Source organism: Lepisosteus oculatus, chromosome 14 (assembly GCF_040954835.1).
Source record: "Lepisosteus oculatus isolate fLepOcu1 chromosome 14, fLepOcu1.hap2, whole genome shotgun sequence".
NCBI classification, from domain to species: domain Eukaryota; kingdom Metazoa; phylum Chordata; class Actinopteri; order Semionotiformes; family Lepisosteidae; genus Lepisosteus; species Lepisosteus oculatus.
The window spans coordinates 6,101,437-6,126,364 of NC_090709.1; the positions used below are offsets into that span (position 1 = coordinate 6,101,437).

The following is a 24,928-nucleotide window of genomic DNA, read 5'->3' on the forward strand; positions in this document are numbered from 1 at the left end:
AAGCTGTATACTCAAAGTATAATTTCTTTAGCACATTTGTACAAGCACTTGGAATCTGTCCAAGCCATACTTTGTCAGGCATTTTGTTTTACTTCAACGGGCATAAAAACTTCCTTGCTTTTAACAGGGCGTTTCATAATTTCTAGCTACGAAAATGATTTAAAATGCGACACCTATCATTCAACTAGAGCTTAAAATATCACAAGGAAAAATACACTCCGGTATTCCATTTCTCCCTAAACATTGTAAGCTTCGAAGTCTTTAACTAACGTGATACCGGAGTCAACAAGCATACTTTTAGAATTTGATTAAAAGGGAATATAATATGGAATTGCGTATCTAAAGAATTTAATAATGGTATGATTATATCCGTGTACTGCAACAGGGCTGTGTAGGGCTGTTTCGCCTGCCTGATCATTGTGTTTACAGACATCGCGTGCTGTCTTGTAGCCTACTGGTCTAGGTGAGTGACTACCAACTGGCAGGTTGTGTGTTCGAATCCAGCTGGTGCTGGACTTTTATTTTAACAAACATTTCTTCGAAAAAATAGGTAAGCGATATTATGGACAATCAATTGACTTTTATATTTCAAAATATCTCAACATGATCGATATTTGCGATATTTTGAACATATCTTCCCTTCTGACAGCGGTTCCTGCTTCTATTGTGTGTGTGTGTGCAACAGTAAATTTTTGTTATTGTTAGCAAAATATTTTGAATTATATTTAACCCTATTTTTTCTTTAGTTTTGTATTTAACTTATTATATGATAGTCAGACTTAATGTATATTTGAACAATGAAAATATATTTTTAGAAGATTTTACATTAAGCACTTAAAATTAATATGGTTAATAATAGTAAACTGTAACATGCTGTAACAAGATCGGTTACAAGAAGAAAATGCTTTCAGAGAAAATGTTTCAACCAAACCTGTTCCCACACACCCCGCCCCCACTACCATTAGAATATACACAAACATTTTAGCGTTTCATTCTGAGCAGAAGACCCTCACACCTGAAGAGTGCTGGCTGTGATGAATAAAACCGGTTTTACAGGTTTCAATCACAGACCATGTGACATGGGACTCAGTAAACTACAGTAACACCGTATTTGATAACGCTTTAAAAACGCTATAAAATAATGTGACTTGGCACAGAACAAGTTTACAACACAGTACAAAGATAAATGCTGACCATGACTTTAGAAGCATAAATTGCCTTACGCTCAATTTAAACACAAGCTGTCTTTAGCCCTCTAAGCTGGTTCATACAGAAATGTAGAGATCCAGGCTTGGAACACACAGCTTCATTAGCGAATACATATGCAGGACAACTAGAGAAGACGTTTTACAGAGGATGGATTTTTAGAAACATCCCATCAGACATCCCATCATATTCACAACGTGAAATCTAGAAAATAATATTACGTAACCAAAATCCGCAATATGGAAACAGAACCTGTGTAATTGTTGATAGATGATGTACTCGTAACATTTTTTCAAGACGAACTACAACATTTAAAAAATGACTTGTATGTACTTGATATCTCTAATCAATCCACGGTCCCAGCACAAAATGAAAGTAAAACGCATACCGTTTCTCGCTTCTTATTGCTCAAAAGTAATTTGACCGTATGAAATGCATAATATAAACCTAGAAACATATACGTGAGCAGTACTTAAGCACTGTAGTATCGGTGTTAAGACATACCTCTCAAATACTGTAAATCAAGTTAAAAATATCTCAAGACCGATTCTGGTCGTAATGAAACCATGCAAGGGAGTTTTTATGTCCGTTGCAGTTCTTTTGCAACATGAATATAATTATATCGTTATTAATTTCTTGAGATACGCTATTCCATATTATATTCCCTTTTAATCAAATTCTAAAAGTATGCTTGTTGACTCCGGTATCACGTTAAAGACTTCGAAGCTTACAATGTTTAGGGAGAAATGGAATACCGGTGTGTATTTTTTTCTTTAAAGTACCGAGACCAGCCATATACTGTATGTTTATGTTAAGATTTCCCTTCAGTGGTAAAATTAGATATGAATATTCAATACTTAAACGGGCACAGTTAAGACATTAAATATTCATATACATATTGTATACAGTACAGTTTGCATACGGTAATATGTTTATGTTACGCGATTAAAAAATAAATAAATAAAACTGGAAGGTCCAGCACCACCATTATGTTTATATGGTTGTTTTTGTTGGTTGGTTGTTATTATGGTTATTAATAATACGATCTATAGTTGAAATCTGAGCCTAAATAAAAAGAAAAAGCAAGTGATTAGGTTTATGAGCAATCTAATTACTTATTCGTTTAAAACACTATATAAAATAAAGTTTATTATTAATTTGCTGGACAGAGCGGTGAACATTATTATGCATAAGACAAAGATAACGATCCTGATCAGTTTAGAAATCTGTGTACGCTGTAAGGTTTTTACTTCTTAAACTTTTAAAATACACGTTTTGAATAGAAAGAAATCCTCTTCCTGGTAGTGTGTATAGCACGCCAGCACGTCTTTTTTCTCCAATCAGAGGGGTGTCAGATAGTGTCAGCCAATCACCATTCTGCGTTGGGTAGCAACGGGTGACTGTTCTCAGGCGGAAGATGTAAACAGCTTAATGTTCGTGTTAAATAATTTTTTTTAATTCAATTAAACGGGCACAGTTAAGACATCAAATATACATATACATACTGTATACAGTACAGTTTGCATACGGTAATATGTTTATGTTACGCGATTAAAAAATAAATAAATAAAAATGAAAAGTCCAACACCAGCTGGATTCGAACACACAACCAGCCAGTTGGTAGTCACGCACCTAGACCAGTAGGCTACAAGACAGCTCGCATGATCAGGTAGGCGAAACAGCCTTACACAGTCCTGCCGCAGTACACGGATATAATCATACCGTTATTAAATTCTTTAGATACGCGATTCCATATTATATTCCCTTTTAATCAAATTCTAAAAGTATGCTTGTTGACTCCGGTATCACATTAGTTAAAGACTTCGAAGCTTACAATGTTTAGGGAGAAATGGAATACTGGTGTGTATTTTTTTCTTTAAAGTACCAAGACCAGCCATATACTGTATGTTTACGTTCCAAAATTAATATCGTTTATGGCCTTCACACGCGTTACAGTATGCTCCTATTCTTTTTATGCTCAGCTACTAAGATTTCCCTTCAGTGGTAAAATTCAATATCTACAACGGGCACAGTAAAGACGTTTACAGTAAGTCTTTCTACGACAGACCAACGGACCACGAGTGCCCCTGTCGGTCAACCAATCACGCACCGCGGTATCGCGTGTCATCTTACCTGCGGTATCTGTACTGCGGTGTCTGTACCGCGCACTTTGAATGGCTGCATCTGTATATTCAGAAGATGGCAAAACAGAGCACAAAGCAACTCATCGTAGCAATTAACAGGGTCTAGGAGGAGAAGCTGACCGAACAAAGTTACCGAAAATAATTTCCGTAAGTCTCTTTTGTGCTCTCCAGAAGATTGAAAAGGGCAGCGGAGGACAGTCGGGCATGTAATTTCGCGAAAACTTTTGTTCGGTGTAAATTGCCAGTATTTAACACTGCACTGGGGGGGTTAATACAGACACACTGACTGGACATTCCAGTACATTAACACTGCACTGAGAGAGAGGGGTTAATACAGACACATTGGCTGACTGGACACTGCTGAACAATGCAGTACATTTACACTGCACAGAAGAGATAGTTACCGCCACGTCGATAAATAATCTGCCCACAAACATTTCCAAGACTCCAAAGTCTCCTAAATTGGCTTTCACATGGAGAAAGTGTATCAATTGACGACATATTTCTGTCCAAATTTAAAGAACAGCAATAACATTAATGAGAATATAACCAGACCACAACTAGTTTAGTTCGCAGAAAATAATCCCTCGGCAACATCACAAACCTCTCCTACTTCGCTCTGCATCTCTCCACTACAGATTAAACAGTGAGGAAGTTAAAAACACCGTTTTTAAACACAAACGTTACTAATTGAAAGTCACTGCACTTACCCGACGGCTCCGTTTCTTCATTTGTTTCTGCAGTGATTTCACAGGGAGGCATGAGTCCAACATGATCCGTCTGTCCCTGATATCCTCCTGCTCCCGACTCCTTCTCCCATAACTGCAATCGCACTTTAAAGGTCTCGTTTTCCTTCATTCGCGTTATTTCTGTCCCGAAACTGTCCTTGACACACTGTGTGATATTAATCACGGCCCGACTCACCAGGATCTGGGAGACGCTGTGGAGTTTGTCTTGAAACGAGACCTGGGAGTCAGACATCGTGTTTCAGAAAACTTCTGAAACTTCATACACAAACGATTTGAGCAAAACCCCCATGAAACAGTGAAGCTCGTTTTCCTGCTTCATTTGCGCGATTTCGGCCCCGAAAACATTGTCGACAGACATGATTTTAATCAAAACCCATCTCGCCAGAACCTGGGAGATCCGGCGGAGTTTTTCTTCAATCGACTTCTCGGAATCATCTGTCCAGTTTCGGAAAACTTCTGAAACTTCGTGCACGATCGAGCTAAGCACAGTCTCCATGAAAGAGTGCACCTCAGTTTCCAGATTAAGCAACAGATTCTCCATGTTTTTCAGAGTCGATCTGAAAAACACAAACAATTCCTGCAGCTGCAGTCGCTGTAAACACGTGGGTTTCAACACAGAAAGCGAAACGTGGTCAAACAGAGGACTTCCGGGTTATCAGATGAACTTTCCTTAGTAACCGTTGCTATGAACCACAAAAATATTAGTCGAATAAAAATAATCTGAAAAAAATAGTCCAGAATAGATATTTGCGTTATATTATAGTGTAACGTATACGGCCGACATTTTTTTATTATTTTTATTAAATGTGTAAATAATTTACAAATACAACTACAGGAGCAAAAATGGATACAAGAAAAAAAAACACGGACAGAAAAAAAATTAACTGCCAGAGGTAACGATGTAAATTATATTTTTTACATATATCAAATGTGATCCTTGCTTTAGCATTTTTTTTCATTGTTATAGAATTTAAATAATATTTCAACTCCATCTGAAAAGTACTAAAAAGGGGAGTATTATTGGACCGTTTTGATTTTATGAATGTGAAATTTACTAAGAATGACTAATAAATTTGCTATAAATAAATGCTTTTTAAAAAAAGTTATCTTACACAGTACAATATAAAAGTCATTAAACCTAAAAAAAACACCTTTAAATGCCTACAAACAAAATTGTGCAAGTCCGTCCAAAACAACTTCACAAACACACACCTACCAAAGGTTCCCTTTCAGCCCGACAAAAAATGCACAAATCATCCTGCTCATGCTTAAATAAGTACTTTAGAGAGTACTTATTTAACTGGATAAAACCTATGAACAATTTTAAATGATATCTTTTTAACTTTATTTGTAATACAATATCCAACAGGAGTTGTCCAAACTAACTTCCAATTTATATTTTCAAATGGTGCAATCCAAAAAGATCAACTTGACGCACATGCCTTTCCTGTATAAAGTAAAAATCATCTCTCATTTTTTTACAAAACAAATCGCTTTTCTTTTTGCAACATTTCGAATACCGTTAATTTCATAGAAACATCTACCTCAATTTCTTATTTATTCCGCACGTCTGCAGTCACTGTTTACATGTCTGCATTGTTTACTTGTACGTTGTCTACTGTTTGTACAGTATATTGTCTTGATGCACTGTCTGTACTTTGTGTAAAGTATCTATATCTAGATATATCTATATCTATGCTCTCGCAGTCTCCTTCCTCACCGCTCCTGCTCGCTTGACACTCAGTCTCTATGCCTGGGCTCGTTGAATCTCTGTCCAAGTCTTTTGGATCTTAATGACTATATGACCAAAAAATAATTTCAGGTTTACTAATTTGACACCTACTCAATTCAGAGTGCACATGTTTCTTGTTACAGAGGGGAAAAAATGCACATGAAATTTCTCATGCTCACCTATAAGGCTCTGCATGGCTTGGCACCTCATTACCTGTCTGAACTATTATCGCCCTACTCCCCACCTCGCAACCTTCTCTCTTCTAATTCTGCTCTCCTAACTGTTCCCCAAGCCCATCTACATTCTGTGGGTGACAGGGCCTTCTCCTGTTATGCCCCAAGCCCTGGAACTCTCTCCCCAAGGATATCACAGAGTCACCTTCTCTAAACTACTTCAAATCCAGACTCAAAACCCTCTTCTTTAGAAAAGCCTTTACTGAACTGGTTCCATTCTTCACCCCTCTGCTTTTCTTAGTACCACCATCCACGGTCTCCTGTATATATTGTAATTGTGTTTTATCTTGTGTATTTTTATTTATTGTTGTTGTCATTCTGTAAAGAGCTTTGAGAAGCCACCTTTTAAGGCGCTATCCCCATGTACCCCATGTATTAAGAAGACCCCCCTATTCCAGTATATTACCTGTAGTGTTATATTAAAAAAAATCATAAAAAAAGAAAGAATACTTTCACAACCCAAAGCAAGATTGTATAAGGTGAGGGGAGCTGTATGGTGTGTAAAACACTTGTTTGTAGCATTGTGAATGTTGTGCTTCAAATGCTATTGAGTCATGAAGAGGACCTCCCTATCCCAGTGTATTGCATGTCTAATCGGTGCCGTATTGAAAAAATCATAACAAAAACTGAAAGAGGTTTCACAACCCAAAGCAAGGCTGGGAAAGGTCAGAGGACCTGCTTAGTGTGTAAAACACTTACTTGCAGCATTGTGGGTGCTGTGGTTTAAATGCTATTGGCTTGTGAACAGCATCCCCCTATCCTAGTGCACAGTGCCACATTCAATAAAACCATGAGAAAAAGAGATTCACAACCCAAAGCTCTGCCAGTCTTCTGTGTAAACAATCATGGACATCATGATTTGAACATCATGGGTGCTGTTTTTAAAAAGCTGTTGAGTAAAGAATAGGAATTTTCCCGCAGAATGAAAACAGGAAATAAAGAAAGGGTTTCAGAAATAAAACAAAGCTTTATTCCCGTGCTGACAGTCTGTCAGCAGAAACTGCTGTTCTGCTTCCTATGGTCATATATGAGTTTTTCGCATGAAACTCTATTGAGCAGTATTTCTGCGTTGTGAACGTATGTATGTATACAGCGGTCCCCCAGTGTTCCAGATGGTGCGTAATTGCGCATCAATCAAAACCCCGACTGTCAGAAAAGGATAATTAGCTCACTGATATGTTTATGGAGGGGTTGTGAAAATTTTCAATGTCGTGGTCTTTAAAATGCATTTGGTTTGAAGGCGTTCTGTGTTATATGATATGTGATATGGACACAAGAATATTCGTGCGTGGAATAAAAAGACAAACTGAACATTCACAATGTACTTTATACACAGAGCAATTGTATATACAAAGCAATTGTTTCATAAAAACGCTACAGGCGTGCCAAAATCGCTTTTGAACTTCAAGCTTACTTTACCCCGGTCAAAGTGATGAAGACACAGACATTCAATGAAAACGAATTTGATTCACTCAAGGCTCCGCTCTTTTGTTGTGATGTCATTTTAATTAATGTTAGCTGTGATTAGGTGTTGTTTTTGTCTCTTTTAACTTAAGAGTTAAAGAGTTTAAGAGTCTGCTCCTTTCTTCCTGGTATAGAAATAACATGTTCCATGTTTACAACCACCACTATAAATTATTTGTTCATCTCTAACGCCTGTCTGCGTTGACAAGGCATCTCAAAATGACATATTAAATAAGAACACGATCCTTCCGGTTACCATTCCTGTGGTTGGAGCGTTGTTTCGCCCTTTTTCGTTCTTCTACAATATTTACAGACAGGGCTTTATCACTGGAGTTGTACAGAAGAAGTGTGCATCGGTCCATGAAAATCATCAGTACTGCTGTTGTTCTATGCGTAGTTTAACCGAGAGCACTTAAAAGATGCAAAAAGCTTTCAAAGAAAACAGAATTAAAAGACAGTAGAGTAAGGAGGTAAAAAAGCACTCCCCCGTCGAGGAATTAACCACCGTCGCCCGTGTGACTGGATATAAAAATAACTGATTCGTTTTTGCCCAGTCTCTGGAAGCTTCAATGCAATTATTTTTCCTTCCTTATTTCTTCATTCCCATGAATTTACTCTGTAGTAGAGAAAACACGAAAGTGGGAAATTGCAGGCATTCTCCATTAGTACACACTACTGGGGATGTAGCTCAGTGGTAGAGTGCATGCTTCGCATGTATGAGGTCCCGGGTTCAATCCCTGGCATCTCCAAGTGCTTTATATTATTGTGCTCACATTGCAATCTTCTGTTGAGTGAGAACTCTTTGTTGGTGTTCATAGAGAGCCAGGTTTACACAATTAAGTTCAGTCACACACGAAGTGCTACAGTGTTGCTCTGCTGTTTTAAATGTACCTTCAAAGCATTTAGTTCTGTTAACTACAACAAATGATTTGAACTAATTTAACGTCATATTCAGGAAATCCAGAAAACGTCTCCACACTTGTCGTGGCTGTTGAAGAAATCACCTGTTAAATCTCACCCGGGATTTCTTGAGAGATCGTTCAGCGAGCGAGTCCTCCCTCTGGACCCCGCACTGAGCTGAAAGCTGCGCGAATTCCTCACTGCGTGTCCTGTACTGTTACAGGTGCTCTCGTGTAGATGTGGAGCACAGCCATAAGGACACTTTGAACTTTTTCCATATGTGAAGGAAAATTCAAAAGAGCATGAAAAGTATGGATTGTATAAAATATCCATTGGACAACTCGAGAAAGTACTGAAGGACTAAACAACGACTTTTGATGATTACAAGAGATTCAAGAAACACAACCGTCCGCACACGGGCTTGGATCCTGAACGCTTAAGTTAAGACAAAGCGAAGGATACGAACTGTAAAATCTCTTACAGTTTGTGAAATAAAACAATTTCTTACTTTCTTAATAATTTCTTACTGCTGATTTATTGCATTTTAACAAAATTAAACTGTTATTCACACACTCTAACGAAGATAAACATTAGTGTCTTCCGGTGTGTGAGCCCATTTCTAATAAGAATAAAAAATAAGTTATATAAATTGAATTGTTCTACTTTTTATACTTACATAGTCTTATTAATATTTCAGTTAAATATTTTCTTCTGTAGTAATACTAGTCTCGATTTACAATTTTTGGACATTGTGCATCTTAAATAATTTTGTTATTAGTTTCGGTTTTGGAAAATCGCGCCTAGAACTACCAAAACTGGTAATGTTCACAAGATGTGTAATGCAATAGCGGCCTTCTGGGTGGAAAACAAAAAGTATTTCTTGGTATGAATCCTAGCTCATTTATAGGCGGCATTCTAGGACTTCTCGCTTCAGAAATCCTGTCAACGCATCGTACGTTTCTACTCCATCAATATCAGCAGTGTTATCACTACCAAACGCTAAGAATAGATCCTGGCAATCCTTCGTGAGATCTTCGTTGGAAAATTGTTTATTTTATTTAAAACAAATATTTTCAATACCATCCAAAAAGTCAAAAGTTTCAATTGCATGCAACTGATGAGATCTCTTTTCGATGGAAGTTATAAGTACATCCAAAACACGTTTCTTGTGGATCCAGAAGAGGATAATTATGAGGCTCAAAACATGCCTGTCTCTTCTTTTTTTGAGGACGAATTGATTATTGAGGTGTAATCATTGGTTCAAAACCCAAATCATCTGGTATCGCTGTTGTTTCTTTGATAGTTTCTTCAAATCCTTCAATTGATCTTCCATATCGAGGGATAATATCATACAAGTTGTGGTTTTCTTTTAATCACCAATTTTATTAAAATGTCACCTTCTTTTACAGATGTCTTGCATGTATCACAAGATATAACAGTCCTTGCATCTTCAGGTAAAATGTTTTAAAAAGTACAACAAAAGTACAATATACTGAACAGCATTTATGCTTACATGTATATTAAAATGAAGGTACATATACCAAGATATTAAAATACAATTGTACAGATTTGTTTGAAGTTTTCCACCAAATCTGCAGTGTAATTTTGAAGTATTATAGCTGAGAATGCAAGGTGAGTATGAAGATCAAATTCAATGAGTGAAAATGATTTTTTTGGAAGTTGCCGATGTTGGTCATTATTGATCATTCCAGGTATATTGACTTAGGTACTCAAATGTTTACTTGTTGTAGCTTTAAATGTGCAAAACACTCACATTTCTTTCAAATATGAAGATGTTTTACTGTATCTAGTGCTCTGTACTGGTCAATCTGGGTGCTATAAAATACCTATGGTTTGAGGTGCAGTATAAAGTGAATATTGGGGTGTCTCTAGTGCTGTGGGATGCTGCGTTTTAAATTGAGCAGCTCCTGAAGGCAGGACAAGGAGTCTTAGATAGATAGATGCAATTTCTTCTCATGGGATCAATAAAGTATCTATCTATCTTAACCTTTTGATTTGAAGGGAATGTAAATAACAGCCAGGTTGTCTCTTTGGTTGTGTTGTATCTGGTTCTGTCGACAGTGCCTTTTGTTCCTTGTGTGGATTAAATCATACTTATGAATTGATCACAAACATTTAGGCATTCTCTCCTTCTGGGGTTGATTTTATCATTGTGAGTGGCCAAAGGTTCCTTATATATTTAATTAAAAGTCTTTAATTGTACAAAATTAAGAAATTACAAATGAATGACAAAATGGTTTTAAAAAGTTTATTTTTAAAAAGGAAACGTTAAGAAAATGTCTATACATTTCTGCACATCAGAAATCTTACATTCAGAATTCTATATCAATTAATAGTTTTATTTCAGAAACATATCATATTGTACAAGAAAAAAGACTGAATGGAATAGGGAACTTTTAAGGTCTCCCTGTTTTAAAACACAAACTGCAGGTCCTGTAGACAAAGTCAAAGAGGACAGTGACTCACTGGTCAGAGCTCTCAGGTGACAGACAGTGTCAGTGTGGAAGCAGTGGAGTGAAGTTGACTCAGGTCACAGACAGTCTCAGTGCTCAGAACTGTTGTAAGACTGTGTGACTCTGTTGGTGAAGCTCTTCTGTGTCTAGACCTGCTGGAGGAGGTTCTCCCAGACAGCTCTGTCAGTCTCACAGCGCCCATCCTCTCCCTGAGAGTCATCCCCAACATCATCGTAGTCAGTCCTGTCAGGGGCAGGGGCTCCTTCTTCAGAGGGCAGTGTGGGCATGACCCTGTCCACTCCAGGGCCAGGCTGGAGGACACCTGACAGAGAGACAGACTCATGATTTGTCAAATGAGCCAGTTATTGAAATAATATTGTTACATATTAGGATTATGAAAATTGTGAATATCAAAAATGACTGAGTAGATAAATTAAAAAATAAATTAATCATAACCCCCAACTTTTAAAGATTTTGCCAACAATATACCCAAGCATTTGGTATAGTTAAAGGCACATAAGAGATTTGTTCTTTGGAACAGCTTTATTGAAAAAAGTACAATTAGTTAAATATTTGTTATTAACAACACTACACACACGAAATTACACACAACATAAATATACAGCACGCAATTACAAATTTGCGAACAAGGTGTTTTAGACACCTACATCCTAACCACCCAGAAAATTCTCAAACTGCTACCAAGTATTCAGCTTTTACAGAACACCTATACAAAAGAAAGAGAAACCAAACCTTCTAAACCTAAGACATTACAACCTACAGTAAAATCTCTATTTGTGAACCCAATTGTTACAAAATGAATGGGAACCTATCTCCCTGTTCTAAAGATGCTCCCACTAGCCAGGAGAGGCACTCTTTAACTAAGGGATTCTCTAAAAAAGAAATAAAAGTTTCTAAAAACAACAGAAAGGCAAGCTCTCTTTATGAGGGTCAAAGACTAAACTCCAGTCTGATCTTTCCAGTTGATCTGGACAAGTAGTAGAAGCAAGAAGTAGCTCTCGCCTTCTATCATTCCTGGACAGTTGATTGACAATCATTTACCCAGAACTTTATGGTTGCTTTGATCTCTGAATCTCACACCTCAGCATCTCAGCAAACATCTCCTTGCTTTGCAGCCCCTAGCCATGTACTGTAATTGGAATTGGAATTGATGACATTACCCAGGTGTACCTAGATTTTTTAAAACACTTACATAGTCACAATAGTGTAGTGAATGGGGATTTTAATTTTCTGGAACAATCAGAAATTATAGCAGTATATTTTGAGAGTACTTGTAGACTTTTAGGAACTAATCAAACATAATAATCTATAGTCTCACACATGTATTCTAACCAGACAATATACAATTTATTGATATAATCATAATTTGTAAACAAACAATAAGCATAATAGAACATACTGTATCTGAGAAGTACTCTGCTTTGATATCAATGGCTATTAGTGGGCTAACAGTTATAGTATACAGAATAGATGTTACAATATTGTACTCAAAAGCGTTTAATAGGCTTTTTTAATTAAATTGTATCTTTTTGGAAGAATTGATGATTCAGTGTAGAATTAACTTATACTTATGAAGTATCAATGCTCTAAAACCACAGTGAGGAAGACCTAATAATTTCTGAGCCTAGTAATTCTCTCTGCAGTCAGAGAACAGAATTCCTGGTCTTGGGGAATCTAAAGCTGCTGATCAATTTAAATTAATTTAATTTAATTTAATTAATTAAAATCTGATTGGCTAGGTGTGTCAGTAGGTGGGTTTCAGTGACACTGTGATCTTTGTGATCTAACTTTGTACAATTCAGGTCACTCAGTCTTTATTGGCTGTTATTGATCCTAGTAGGACATGATAGAGTGAAGCTACTGCTACTGCAAAATGCCTGATTCCCCCCTGTCTTGGATGACAGTGCAACAGAGATGGATTACTGGAGGTTATCTTTCCCATCCCTGAAATACCTAACCCACACTGAGCCCCCTGGCTGTACTTTTACCTGAAGTGGGGTCTTCCTCACTGCTAAACACATCACTGTACCCAGAGGGTGTCTCATCAGAGAGGAGTCTCCCTGTGAACAGAAGAGAAGGTCAGTAATGGCTCTGTCATTCTGACACAGACTGGCCTGTCAGATACCTCTTCTCTTCTAGGTAGTGTTTATTTGCAGATATGAAATTAGGTTGAGACTAATTTCTAATGACAAAGGCTACTGTGGGCTGGTACAGGGGGTACTCCTTAGTCGTATTTATAATAACTCACCTGACACAGTGTTTGGACTCTGGGGCACAGTGAAGGCATCATCATAGTACTCAGGGGCCTCTTCTTTCACAGAGGACATCGGCTTTCCTAAAGCACACAGAGCACAGCTTCACTGAGCATCAGCACACTGAGTTATCTAGAGCACAGGACTGCTGGAGCTCATCAGAACACACTGATTAACTGAACATCACACAGGATCTAAAACTCCAGGCTCTAAGTACAGGAGATCAGGGGGAACCTGATTTCCAGTCCTATTCACAACTGTAATAAATGTAAAACAATTCCTAGATTTTCAAATAAGATGTTGAAGGAAAACAGGGCAGAGAAGTTTGGCTGTATTTGGACAGAGAGGGTGGTGATGTGAACCCTATGAGATACTGAAGAGGAGCCGGACACTGGCAGCAGTGACCCAGACTGAGTGTGCAGGGCTGAGATCACAGAGAGAGAGTCAGATTCATGTAACTGGTGCAGAATAGTGCAGACTCCGTATTCAGAGGCTGAGATCCAAGAAAGAGTAGAGAGATTCAGACTCTGTGGGATTGGTGCAGAGTTTCCCCATGTGATTGGACTGAAATAACCCACCTGACAAGGCATCTGGACTCTGAGGTACAGTTACAGCATCATCATAGTACTCTGGGATCTCTTCTTTCAGAGAGGTTATCAAGTCTCCTGAACCACACAGAGAGACAGAGAATTTACACTTCAGGACTCAGACTTACTTTGACCATAGAGCTGCAAAGTAATTGGAAAGTGTGATTTTAAATGTTTTGTGGTGTATAGTTAAGCCAAAACTCTAGGGTCGCTGATTAATCTGATCTGAAAGGCCGTTTTTACAGCATGCTGTTCCCCAGTCTCCTTTTCTATCAAAACCAATTAGAGCAGCACCCTGTTTACCACCCCAGTATTGACCAGCTATAGTTTTGCTCAGCATCTGTGATCTGCCGAGATAAGGCTAGTGTGAGGCAACATTGAAGAGCTGGCTTTATAAGGTATCAAACACATGTGGTTCTATTTGTATAATTCAGGATTTTTTACATAAGTTCTCTAAATGTCAGCCTGGTTTGAGGTGAGAGTGAGTACTGGACTGAAGACCTCCTCACTCCCACACTGAGCCCCCTGACTCTACCTCCCCTCACCTGGTACTGGGTCTCCCTCACTGTCTTCCACATCATCGTATCCAGAGGGCAGCTCGTCAGAGAGGAATCTCCCTGTGAACAGGAGGACAGATCAATATTACCTGCAGTCAGACAGCAGACTCATTGTCTTCCACTGGCTGTGGAAGAAGCCAGGGTGTGAACAGTACCTCAGAGTTTGTGTGAACAGTACCTCAGAGTTTGTGTGTATAAGGCAGGTCAGGAACTGTGAACTGTGGTGTCAGTTACTTTGACACCAGTTGAGAAACAAAAATCCTACAGATTTAAAACCAGTATGGTGAGATTTTAAGTCCTCAGATCTTCCTCAGAGGGTGGAGATCAATCACACCTGAAGACTCTCTCCACTCACCTCTCCTGGGGGTGCTGTAGGTTCCCTCTCTGGCCAGTTTGTACTCTATTTCCTCGTAGACTGCATCATGATAGGGGGCGAGTGCTCCCTTAGATAGGGCTGTGTGAGGAAACAGACACTCAGGGTTAACATGCACGAAGAGGAGTACAAGATCAATAATTCACTGCTAAACCTTCTTTGGACATTTGAGCACAGAAATGTTATGATTCTGGATTTGCAAATTTCCTGATATCTCCATCTGTAATTGTTGATAATCTTTCTTAAACTTCAAATGGATTTCCCTACCCTATTAAAATTGCTCACATCCAGCACACCTTTAAATTAGACAGGTTCACCTTGGCAATTGTGATTTTAAAGCGGCTTTATTCCTCAAGTTAATTATAGAAATCTTAGTTCCATGTGAGTGACAGAAATGACCACTAGAGGTCACTATGTGGATGGCAAGTTCCCTCCCTACCTTTCCTCAGCTTCCTATTCTGGATCAGCTGCCCCACTAACAGGGCCAGCACCACGAAGAGCAGAGCCCCCAGCAACAGGAGGACCAGGGGCGAGACAGATAGACCTTCCAGCGGCTGTGTCTGGGGTGTTGTCCTGGTTCTGCCTGAGAGAGGGGGAGACAATAGATGAACAGGGATCAGGAGAGGTTCTCTTGGGCTCATATACACTTCGACAGATGGAATGTCCTGTTCTCCTCCTGTTCCCATATGGGGCTATCATGGCTTCAGGGTGAACCAAGATCAACGAAGAATATAAGGATTCCCAACCTAGTAAATCAGTGAGGAAAGAGAGGACACTAGCACAAATCTACACTGGGAATCTGAAAACACTGATTTTCATCCTGAGAGAGGAGAGGAGACACTACAGCTACAATGGGAATCTGAAGAGACACTGATCTTCACACTCAAGAGGAGAGGAGACACTACAGCTACACTGGGAATCTGAAAACACTGATTTTCATCCTGAGAGAGGAGAGGAGACACTACAGCTACACTGGGAATCTGAAGAGACTGATCTTCACACTGAGGGAGAAGAGGAGACACAACAGCTACACTGGGAATCTGAAGAGACTGATCTTCACCCTGAGGGAGGAGAGGAGACACTACAGCTACACTGGGAATCTGAAGAGACAGAAAGACAGGAGTTATCAATGACAGGGAGGATTTCTGTTCACCTGTAGCTGTTGTTGGACTGGCTGTTGTCCCTGCCAAACCTATAAAAGAGATAGGAGAACTGTCAATTTATTGACTTTGGTTTTACAGAAGGTTGAATCCACAGTGGTCTTAATAAAAAAAAAACTTTACATTTGTTCCTTGAGGTCAAATGTAAGATTGCAGGATGAAAGGTGTCTTGTTCTGAATTGAAGACTAGTGTTGTTCACATACACAGGGCTACAAAACATCCCAATCTTGTGACTGATGATCTTAGCTGGTTCAGTTAGATATTAAGCAGTGATAAAATATGTGTAACAGTGTATCTTCTCCATTGATCTTCTACTTTGTTCGTCTACAGTTCTAAGACCCTCCTCACCTGTACAGGTAACCCCTGCATCCTCCTTGTGTTGACAGTCGCTCTGATTCAGTCCAGAGTGACAACAGTCCCACAGGTGAAGCTCACTGCCTGTGCAGTTCACCTCGTCCAGCCAGATGGCGCCGTTTCCTGGTCCGAATGAGGCCTCTATCTCTGCTCTCACTGCATCCCCACAGCCCAGCTGTCTGCAGACCACCTGGGCATCCTGCAGGTCCCAGGAGTCGTCACAGACTGTCCCCCAGGGGCCCTCATACCGCAGCTCCACCCAGCCAGAGCAGTTAGTGCCTCCAGCCAGGCGCAGAGCCACGGGGACTGAAAGACAACAGAGAACATACTGAGTGTCATCATATCAGTGACTGTAGAAGAGAGCAATGAGGTTACTGAGTGTCATTAGATCTGTGACTGTAGATGAGAGCAGAGAGGCTACTGAGTGTCTTTAGCTCAGTGACTGTAGTAGAGATTAGTGAGTTATAGAATGACTCTAGAAGAGTCAGTTCCTCAGCTCAGGGCGGCAGTGTTTCTGACTGCTTTACACACTGAACTCACCTGGGCAGTACAGCTGAGGCTGCTCTTCCTGAGGGGCTGGAGTGCTTCTGTCAGCTTCTTTTCTAGGACCTTCAAGAATTAATAGTCATATAAAAACATTATTATTATAAAATGAATAACAATGACATTGCTTTCATTTTTATACATGTTTGGATATAAATTGATAATAATTCAGTTGAAAGCTCTTATTATGTTCTGAACTTGGCAAAACACTAATCCACAGAGCTGCTCGAGATAAAGACAATCACTGCAGAGCTGTTAAAGAGGAAGGCAGCATCACTCTTCACTCTCTACCTGAGCAGGTGATATTAGCCACTTCTTGGTCTGTGCAGTCATTCTGACCCCAGGGGGAGGAGGGACACTGCCACAGGGTGGAGTCGTGTTTGCGAAAGGAGACAAAGTCCAGCCATTTGGGGTCCGGGCTCAGCCTGGAGTTTGTCTCTCTGACGGTGCCCTTGTCTCCACAGCCCAGCTGTTTACAGATCACTGGAACTGTGGAGTCTGTCATGCTGTTGGCACAGATGCTGCCCCAGGTGCCGTTGTAGTAAACCTCTGCCTGTCCTGAACAGCCTGCAGACAGTCTCAGTAGAGTGTGATCTGTCAAGACAGCAGGGAAAGTCAAAGGAAACGAATCCTGAGTTTCATTCTTAACTGGTAAGAAACAACAGGCAAACAATAGGACCAATAAACAGTCCCAGTTGCTGTGTATTTCCAGTAATTCAGGATTCATGCAGCTGACAAAAAGGTACAAGGAGTACAATGTTGATTTCAGCACCTGGACAGCATAAATGGAGTGCTATCTAAGATGAGAAACGATGTGGAACAATTAAGTGACTGTAAGCTTAATTAAATGTTGCAAATCATCAGCATCATTCCGATCACCTTGGCCATTCAGCAGCAACACAAGTCAGGGTGTCTGAGGTAGCGCTGTGAAAAGAGAACTTCCAGATTGGCTTGACATTCAACACCAAGAGAAAAAGACTCCTGGACCAAATCAAGATGAAACATTTGAGGATGAAGGACAACAGGTCACATTGATGGGGGAGTTTACAGTTTGAGTCCTAGACATCATAGAGGACAGAGATTATGAGTTGTTCACTCAACATATTCAGTTGCTGGTGGAGGGAAGTTTCTGAAGCTAGTAGTTTCAGTGCCTGAATTTCTTTATCTGTTTATTTCACAACAATGTGTGAACAAATGTGACAAATGTGTCTGAAATACAGACGTTCATTTTAAAATCCTAAATCCAGCTTGTTATATCAGTAAAACAATCAAGACACTCCAGGTGAAAGTCATATGGTTCTAACAATGTGGGATTAAAGAATCTGGATCCTTGTAACTGTAGAATAATTGTAGTTAACTTCCCTACCTGAACACAGGATTCTCACGTCCTCCTTGTGTCCACAGTCGTGCTGCCCCCACCATGCTGAGGGACACTCCCACAGAGATGACTCGTTCCCCAGACAGCCCACCTCGTCCAGCCAGATGGGTCCAGTTCCCTGGCTGAAGGAGGCTGGCACTGGGGCACTGAGGGCTGTCCCACACTGTAGCTGCCTGCACACCACCTGAGAGTCTGCCAGGTCCCATGAGTCATCACAGACTGTACCCCAGGAGCCATTGCAGTACTAAGAGATCACAATGATGACCTCTAGGTAGAGACAGTCTACTGTTAGAAGTTGAACATCACCTCTTGACACTGGGGACAGCAGATACAATACAAGCACAAGCACACCAGATATAGTACAAGTACAGTGTTTTTTTTATTTTTGAGTAATTTAATATATCCAATACTTGTAACAGGCTCCATGCTGATCATCAGCACTATGCCATATGTGTTACTGTTGTGATCCACTGTTGGGCACAGAGACAATAGCTTCACATGTTTTGCTGTAGATCCCAAGGACCCAGACTGTGTGTGTGAGACAGTGCAAACTGCTCACACACACCTGCTGCCTTGAAGCTTAGCCTAGGATAGAACTGAGCAATAGAGACGTCAACACAGAGAGCCCTGTAGATACAGAACAAGAGCCAGTTCATACCTGGTGTTAGTGAGGAAGGAACAGTTGAAGACGGGAAACCTGTCAAACACACAGAGAGAAAAATCAGAGTGTGGGCTCTGTGTCAGATGAGCAATTTAACACCAGTAATAAAACTACACTTAAAACAGCACTAATGTGATAAAGACAGTCCTCACCTGCTCCAGGTGAAATTCTGTTGTTTTTTGAGGCTGTAAAAGAGATGGAAGGAGATAATTTCAGCTGTGTGGGGGGCTAAGCTGTACATAACATCTGTAAACCTTCACTTTCTGACTCTTCAGCCTCCTGTTTAATTGGGCTCTAATTATTATATTTAATGTTATTATTATATAAATTAAACTAATTAAACAGGTCAGGTGTTAATTACAGGACACTGATGTCCAGGACTTTCTTTCATCTTTTAGGATCATCAGTGATCTCAATATAAATATAAAACTGATTTTGGTCCTCAGTGTATCTAACCGTCTGAACAAAAATGACAACCAATTAACCCCTCACATGACTTAAGGAATATATTTTTTTCTCATTTCTGTCCACAGGAGTGATGTTTCACTAGTGGAGTGTCAGCTGTGTGTGGGGCTATGAAACAACATTTATGAATCTTCACTATCTGACTCTTGCTTTTTCTTCAGCCTCTTGGTTAATTAGTTCTTGGGTTAAAGAACTTATTAAATGTACTCAGTACTGTAATAGTATGCTGCTGTGTGTAAGTAGAGGGGGTGTCACTTTGTTTTAAACACACGATTCTCACCAGAGCAGATGACTCCTGCGTCCTGTCCATGAGAGCACACTGCTCTCCCCCATGTAGAGACAGCACAGTGTGAGAGACGGCTCTCATTGCCCCAGCACTCAAACACATCAGCCCATACTTGTCCACTGCCCTGTCCAAACCGGGCCTGTCCTGGAGCTGCTACAGCCTCCCCACAGCCCAGCTGCTGGCAGAGAACACAGGCATCTCTCAGGTCCCAGTAGAGATCACACACTGTCCCCCAGTCCCTGGAGAGCCACTGTAACTCCACTCGGCCAGAGCAGGAGTGTGAGCCGTTCGCCAGCCTAAAACCTGTGTATCCTGCACACGGGACAGGGGAGAGAGCAGAAACCCAGCTTCACAACAAAACAACAGGCTATAACTCTCAACTTCACCTTCAAATCCATTGTGATGGTTCACTTGTGTTTTTTTCATCAAATTGATTACGCTTTTTTTCATTTTCGAGTTCAAGCAAAGAAACAACACAAAAACAAAGCAGACCAGTCTCTTGGAGAGACTGGGTGTTCTCCTTCTCTTCAGATACCTCATACACCTGCTTACAAGCTGGAATTTAAATGATCCGGAACTGTATTAACTGCTTGCTGATTCCCCTCAATTAGTTACTCATGCTGACTACCCGTCACATATATTTACAATCTTGACCTTATGAATTATTGAAATAACTCGCTAACTCATAATTGTGAATCAGAAGGCTCTTTTGAAGAGGCATCATGGCCAAACCATGGTGGCTACTGTATCAACACTGAGGTCAGTGGAGCACCACTATGGCGAAGACTGCTGGGAAGGACACTCTGATGACCAGTGTTTAGACAGCAGTGACGCGATGAGTGATAGGAGGGGTCTGTTTCTTTCCAAAACTCTGTGGGATAAAATACATGATCCTGCTCTTACCAAAACACTTCAGTCCCACATAGTTCTCATGGGTGCAGCCCTGTGTTTTTGTGGACTTTGGACAGAAGAAAATCTGAGATTCATTGCCCTGGCACTGGAAAACCTCAGAATGGACATCTGCTTCCCCCTTCCTGAACTGATCCCCTTTAAGGACTTGTGAGGGAGCCCCACAGTCTAGCTGTCGACAGACAACTTCTGCGTCCTGCCAGTCGAAATCAGAGTCACACACTGAACCCCAGGTCTCTCCATGTTGCGCTTCCACTCTTCCAGAGCAGAGATCACTGCCTCCAACCAGCCTGACCCCTCGATGAGCTGGAATATCAGAACAATAACAGAGAACAATAACACCCTAATCAGTCTGACCCCTTGATGAGCTGCAATAAGAGAACAGAGTAACAGATAACAGAACAGAGTGACCACAGCCTGGCCAGAGAAACTGGACACAGGCAGACCTGGCTATCAAGGTTCTATAGTGCTTAAATATTCTGTAGTGTTTAAATGATCTTAGATGTGATTGGTTTTAATATTTTTTAAATAACCCTGTCTCATACAATGCTGACTATTATTCTGAAATTTGTAAATACATCAGAAAAAGCCAGATTTATTTTCCTCAACAACACTGTAACAATAGGAATACAAATATAATGTAGATTTTGATTTTGGTGGCCATACTGAATTTTTAACAAATTTGAAGGGATTTTCAGAAATCATTTTTTCTGAAGCCCTTGACAGACAAATCTGATATTTGTTGTTTTCTCAAGATTTTGATTTGTTCAGGACAGGTTAATTGGTTGCAGTTTTCCAAATTCATAATCTGAGAATGAGATCTTGTTTGTAGATCTGTTCTGTACACAGTGACCCTGGGGATTATTGAAGATTGTTGAAGATTATTAACTACCACTCCCACGCAGCTTCTCCCCTGTTTGAGCTCCTTCCCGTAGGAAGAAGACTAAGGTGTATCGGATCCAGAAGAACACCTATCCTTAGGCTATTCACACTCGCAACTCAACACTGTTACTGTATAAAAGTTATTAACAGATTTATTGGCACATTTGTGGATTCACTGTAATGTAGCATTTGTATTGTAACACGTGTATGTTATTTATAATTTCTCATTCTCCACTTTGTAACTCTGTTATTTTTAAAGTGCACTGCAAAACATTCCTTACAGCCCTAAGTGCCGATTTGGCAATTAAATTGACTTATTTTTGCCACAGCTCTCAGTAGGACAGGAGCAGTGGGAATGGAAGGATGGACAGATGGATCATGAGGATTGGGTCTATATCTTTGGAGGAGTTTTAAATGTCCTCAGTGCTGGAGACTGGAGAGGCTCCATGTCTCCTGCCTGACCACCTCATTCCAGCATCAAAGACATGTCTTATCTACCTGAACATCTCACTCCGGAGTCTTCATGAGGGTAGTTGTACTCTTTCACTTAATCTTTTCTACAGTCCCTCAGTGCAGACTCTGACCCGCTGCATTCGACCCAGCTCAGCAGGACTGATCCAGACCCTGGCCCAAAGTGAGCTCCTCCTGGTGCTGAAACAGCAGATCCACAGCCCAGCTGTCTGCACACGACAGCAGCATCTTTGAGATCCCACCAATTACTGCCAACTGTCCCCCACTCTCCTTTATAGTGAATCTCCACTGTCCCCTCACAGGGACTGGCTCCATTCACCAGCCTCACATCAGAACTGCCTGCAGAAAGAGGAGAGGGAAAAAAAATACTTATTTCCTTGTTCACAGGATATTTTTCTGTTTTTGAAAACACTGTAATCATTTGTAAATTTAAAAATATCCCTGACTCCAGAGTTCTCCAGTTTTATAATAACACATTTACCTCCAACGGTGTCCCAAACTTTAATAGTTTAATAGTTCTTTAATCTAAAAATGTAAGTCTCAAAAATACCTCAGTCTTTAATAACACATTTTTTACCTCCAATGGTGTCCCAGGCTGTAATAATTATATATATGAAAATAATTATAAAATCATTACTGTCTCAATAAATACTTCAGTCTGTTAGCAAGCCTTTATCCCTGATAATACACCTGTCTGTAGTAATTCCCCAGGCTAAACATTTAATGTATTTTAAAAAATGCATTAACTTTACATACTTTTTATTTAGATATTTATGCCATAATTATGATTTTGCTATAACTTATCACTTAAACAATTTCTAATTAATTGCCACAAAGCTCTATTCAAAATATATTAAAAATTGTAACATCACTCCCTTTCATCAGAAGATTACTTGCAGTTTTTTTTCTGAAGTTAATCAGAGTGATTGTTGAGTCTCTAAACACCATGATCCTGACTCCCAGTGTCTCTGAAGATCATCAACAGAGGCACTATTATTAACACTGCTGCCTTTACAAAAAAAAAATGTTCCTGACTCCCTGAAAAATATATATTATTAAGTTACCACAAAGCAGAATAAAAATAAAAGATTACCAATCTCAGAGCTCATTTCCACTTTTTTAGGGTTTATGGGATAATTATGATGAAGAACATGTACATCAGCAAATGAGCATTTATTATTTTTAAAAAATCTAAAATAGTTGTAGACAATACAATTTCTGTAATTACTTATAGAACCACAAAATAATCATTTATAATAATATCTGATACATTTTCACAAAACCATATTTAAAATAAAATAGAAAATTATATTAACCCAGGCTCATTTTCACAATATTTTGCTCTCCTTATAGATTTTGGGTTTAATTACAGTTTTTCTGCAGTTAATCAAGCCATCTGATGAGTCTGTGAACAGCCTGATTCTGACTTTCAGGAGAATCAGCAGAGAAACTAAAATTGACTTGCTAGATTAGAAAATAATAATGTTAATAAACAGCCACTAAGTAAAATTAAAAATGAAAATATTACATTTTTTCATTACTTTATGTAAATGTGCCATTGAGAGATATCATCAGGAGTATGGTTTAATTATAGTTTTCAACAGTTTATCAAGCAGACTGTTTAGTCTTTAAACCTCCTTATCCCGATCTCAAGAGAAAAGAGTAAATTATTCTAAGCAATTAAATATTTTCTTTGTAAACAGACCCAGAAAAACAATTAGTGATAAATACCACACAAAACTGAGTTTAAAATAAAACAGTAAATCTCTCAACCTGGGCTTAATTTCATGTACAGATTAATTCCAGTTGCTATACAGTTAATCAACGTGACTGATTAGTCTCTTAACACCATGATCCTGAGCCCCCGTCTCTTAGCAGAGATGTGATTATTATTATTAGAACAGACCAATGTTGTTTCAGACAATTTAATATTTCCCTACTAACAGAAAAAGAAAACAGTCAATAATAAAAAACACATAATGCCGCAATTAATAAAATAAAACAGTAAAATCATTGTTCATGTTCACATTACTTTCCGCTCCTTTTCATCTACAGATTAATTATTTTTTTACAGTAATCAGTAACAACTGAGGAGTCTATAAACACCCGGATGCTGAGCCCCACTTTCTCAGAAGAGAATTGTCACTGCTATTTTTTAAAGACTAATATATTTTTAGGCTATAAATTATCTTAACTAAGAAACCCAGAATACAATCCGTGATAAACAAGACTGAGTCCAAAATAAAAGAGTTTTTTTTTGGATCTGGACTCCTTTTGATCTAAATATTACTTACAGTTTTTATACAAACAGTATATTGGGAACAATACCTCACAACCCTGATCCTGAGCCCAAGTCTTATTTTTGATGAATACCCACAAAGCTGAATGTAAAATAAACATTAAAAATTGTTCAACCCACTTAATGCTACATTTACATAAAACATCTAATTAATTTAATTCCAGTTGTTGTCTGTCTGTCTGGACAGGAGAAGACTGGTCACTTACTGGCTGAGCTGTGCAGCACCAGGACAGCGAGAGAGAAGATGGACAGGCAGCTCTCCATTGTCATCAGGACAGAGCGCAGCTGAGACCCCTGTCTTCACCCTGAGACCACAGGGCAACTGAGCTGCTGCTCCGCACCCCAGACCCCCAGTAACAACACAGCCCCCCGCCCCGCCAATCACACACAGCACTGCCTTTTCAGACTGACAGCAGGAACCTCTCACACAGGCGGGACAGCCAATCACAAAGGGCCCTTTCAGTCTTCTCCATATATATCAGAGACACATCACTGTTTCCTCTCCCTGAAGACACTCCCAGCAGCGTGGAGGAGAGGAGAGACAGGAGCAGCTTTGTGTCTCACTGGAGGAAACACAGATACAGATACAGACAGCAGGGCTGCAGGTGCTACAGGGGCAAGAAAGGATCAGTTAAAAATAAATTGCACCATTACGTAACTTTAATTAATTATCAAGTTAACTAATTATGTTCAATAAAAAAAGGTAAATACAATTTGCATGTCAGTGTCAGGCAGTGTCCAGTGACTGGTGTCTTGCTGTGAGTAACAAAAAGGTTGCTGTCCCTCCAGACAGCAGTGTCTTCTGGTCCTGGTCAAGGACATTGTGA

The 24,928-nt window shown here is 39.6% G+C and overlaps 1 protein-coding gene, 2 long non-coding RNA genes and 1 other non-coding gene across 5 annotated transcripts in view; 1 reads left to right on the plus strand and 3 right to left on the minus strand.

The window, feature by feature from the left end:
* LOC138242886 (uncharacterized) overlaps positions 1-4,706 on the minus strand; it is a 52,037-nt gene extending 47,331 nt beyond the window's left edge. For both annotated transcript variants that reach the window (XR_011191759.1, XR_011191758.1), the window contains exon 1: positions 4,061-4,706. This is a non-coding gene — a long non-coding RNA (uncharacterized lncRNA). The remainder of the gene's footprint in view (positions 1-4,060) is intronic.
* A 3,499-nt stretch (positions 4,707-8,205) lies between these two features.
* Positions 8,206-8,277, plus strand: trnaa-cgc (transfer RNA alanine (anticodon CGC)). The gene has a single exon. It is a non-coding gene; the product is annotated as a tRNA-Ala (tRNA).
* A 2,513-nt stretch (positions 8,278-10,790) lies between these two features.
* LOC138243391 (antigen WC1.1-like) lies at positions 10,791-16,894 on the minus strand. The gene is made up of 10 exons (XM_069198955.1): positions 16,879-16,894; positions 16,202-16,513; positions 15,846-15,884; positions 15,132-15,275; positions 14,675-14,773; positions 14,308-14,379; positions 13,754-13,840; positions 13,172-13,258; positions 12,912-12,983; positions 10,791-11,224 (listed from the first exon to the last, which is right to left on the minus strand). Exons 1-10 carry the CDS (start codon positions 16,892-16,894, stop codon positions 11,049-11,051), a joined length of 1,104 nt encoding a protein of 367 aa, XP_069055056.1. The 3' UTR covers positions 10,791-11,048.
* Positions 16,895-17,063: 169 nt separating this feature from the next.
* Positions 17,064-24,402, minus strand: LOC138242882 (uncharacterized). The gene is made up of 8 exons (XR_011191751.1): positions 24,308-24,402; positions 21,830-22,141; positions 20,444-20,755; positions 19,535-19,852; positions 18,942-18,974; positions 18,787-18,825; positions 18,117-18,395; positions 17,064-17,344 (listed from the first exon to the last, which is right to left on the minus strand). It is a non-coding gene; the product is annotated as an uncharacterized lncRNA (long non-coding RNA).
* Positions 24,403-24,928: the final 526 nt, after the last annotated feature.

Bases quoted from the DNA above. Each gene is read 5' to 3' on its own strand.
- LOC138243391 (XM_069198955.1), bottom strand. The intron at 13,841-14,307 runs GTGAGGGGAGGT...TGTGTGGTTCAG, and splicing joins TGAGGGAGACCCAGTACCAG to GAGACTTGATAACCTCTCTG. The intron at 13,259-13,753 runs GTGGGTTATTTC...TGTGTGCTTTAG, and splicing joins GAGTCCAGATGCCTTGTCAG to GAAAGCCGATGTCCTCTGTG.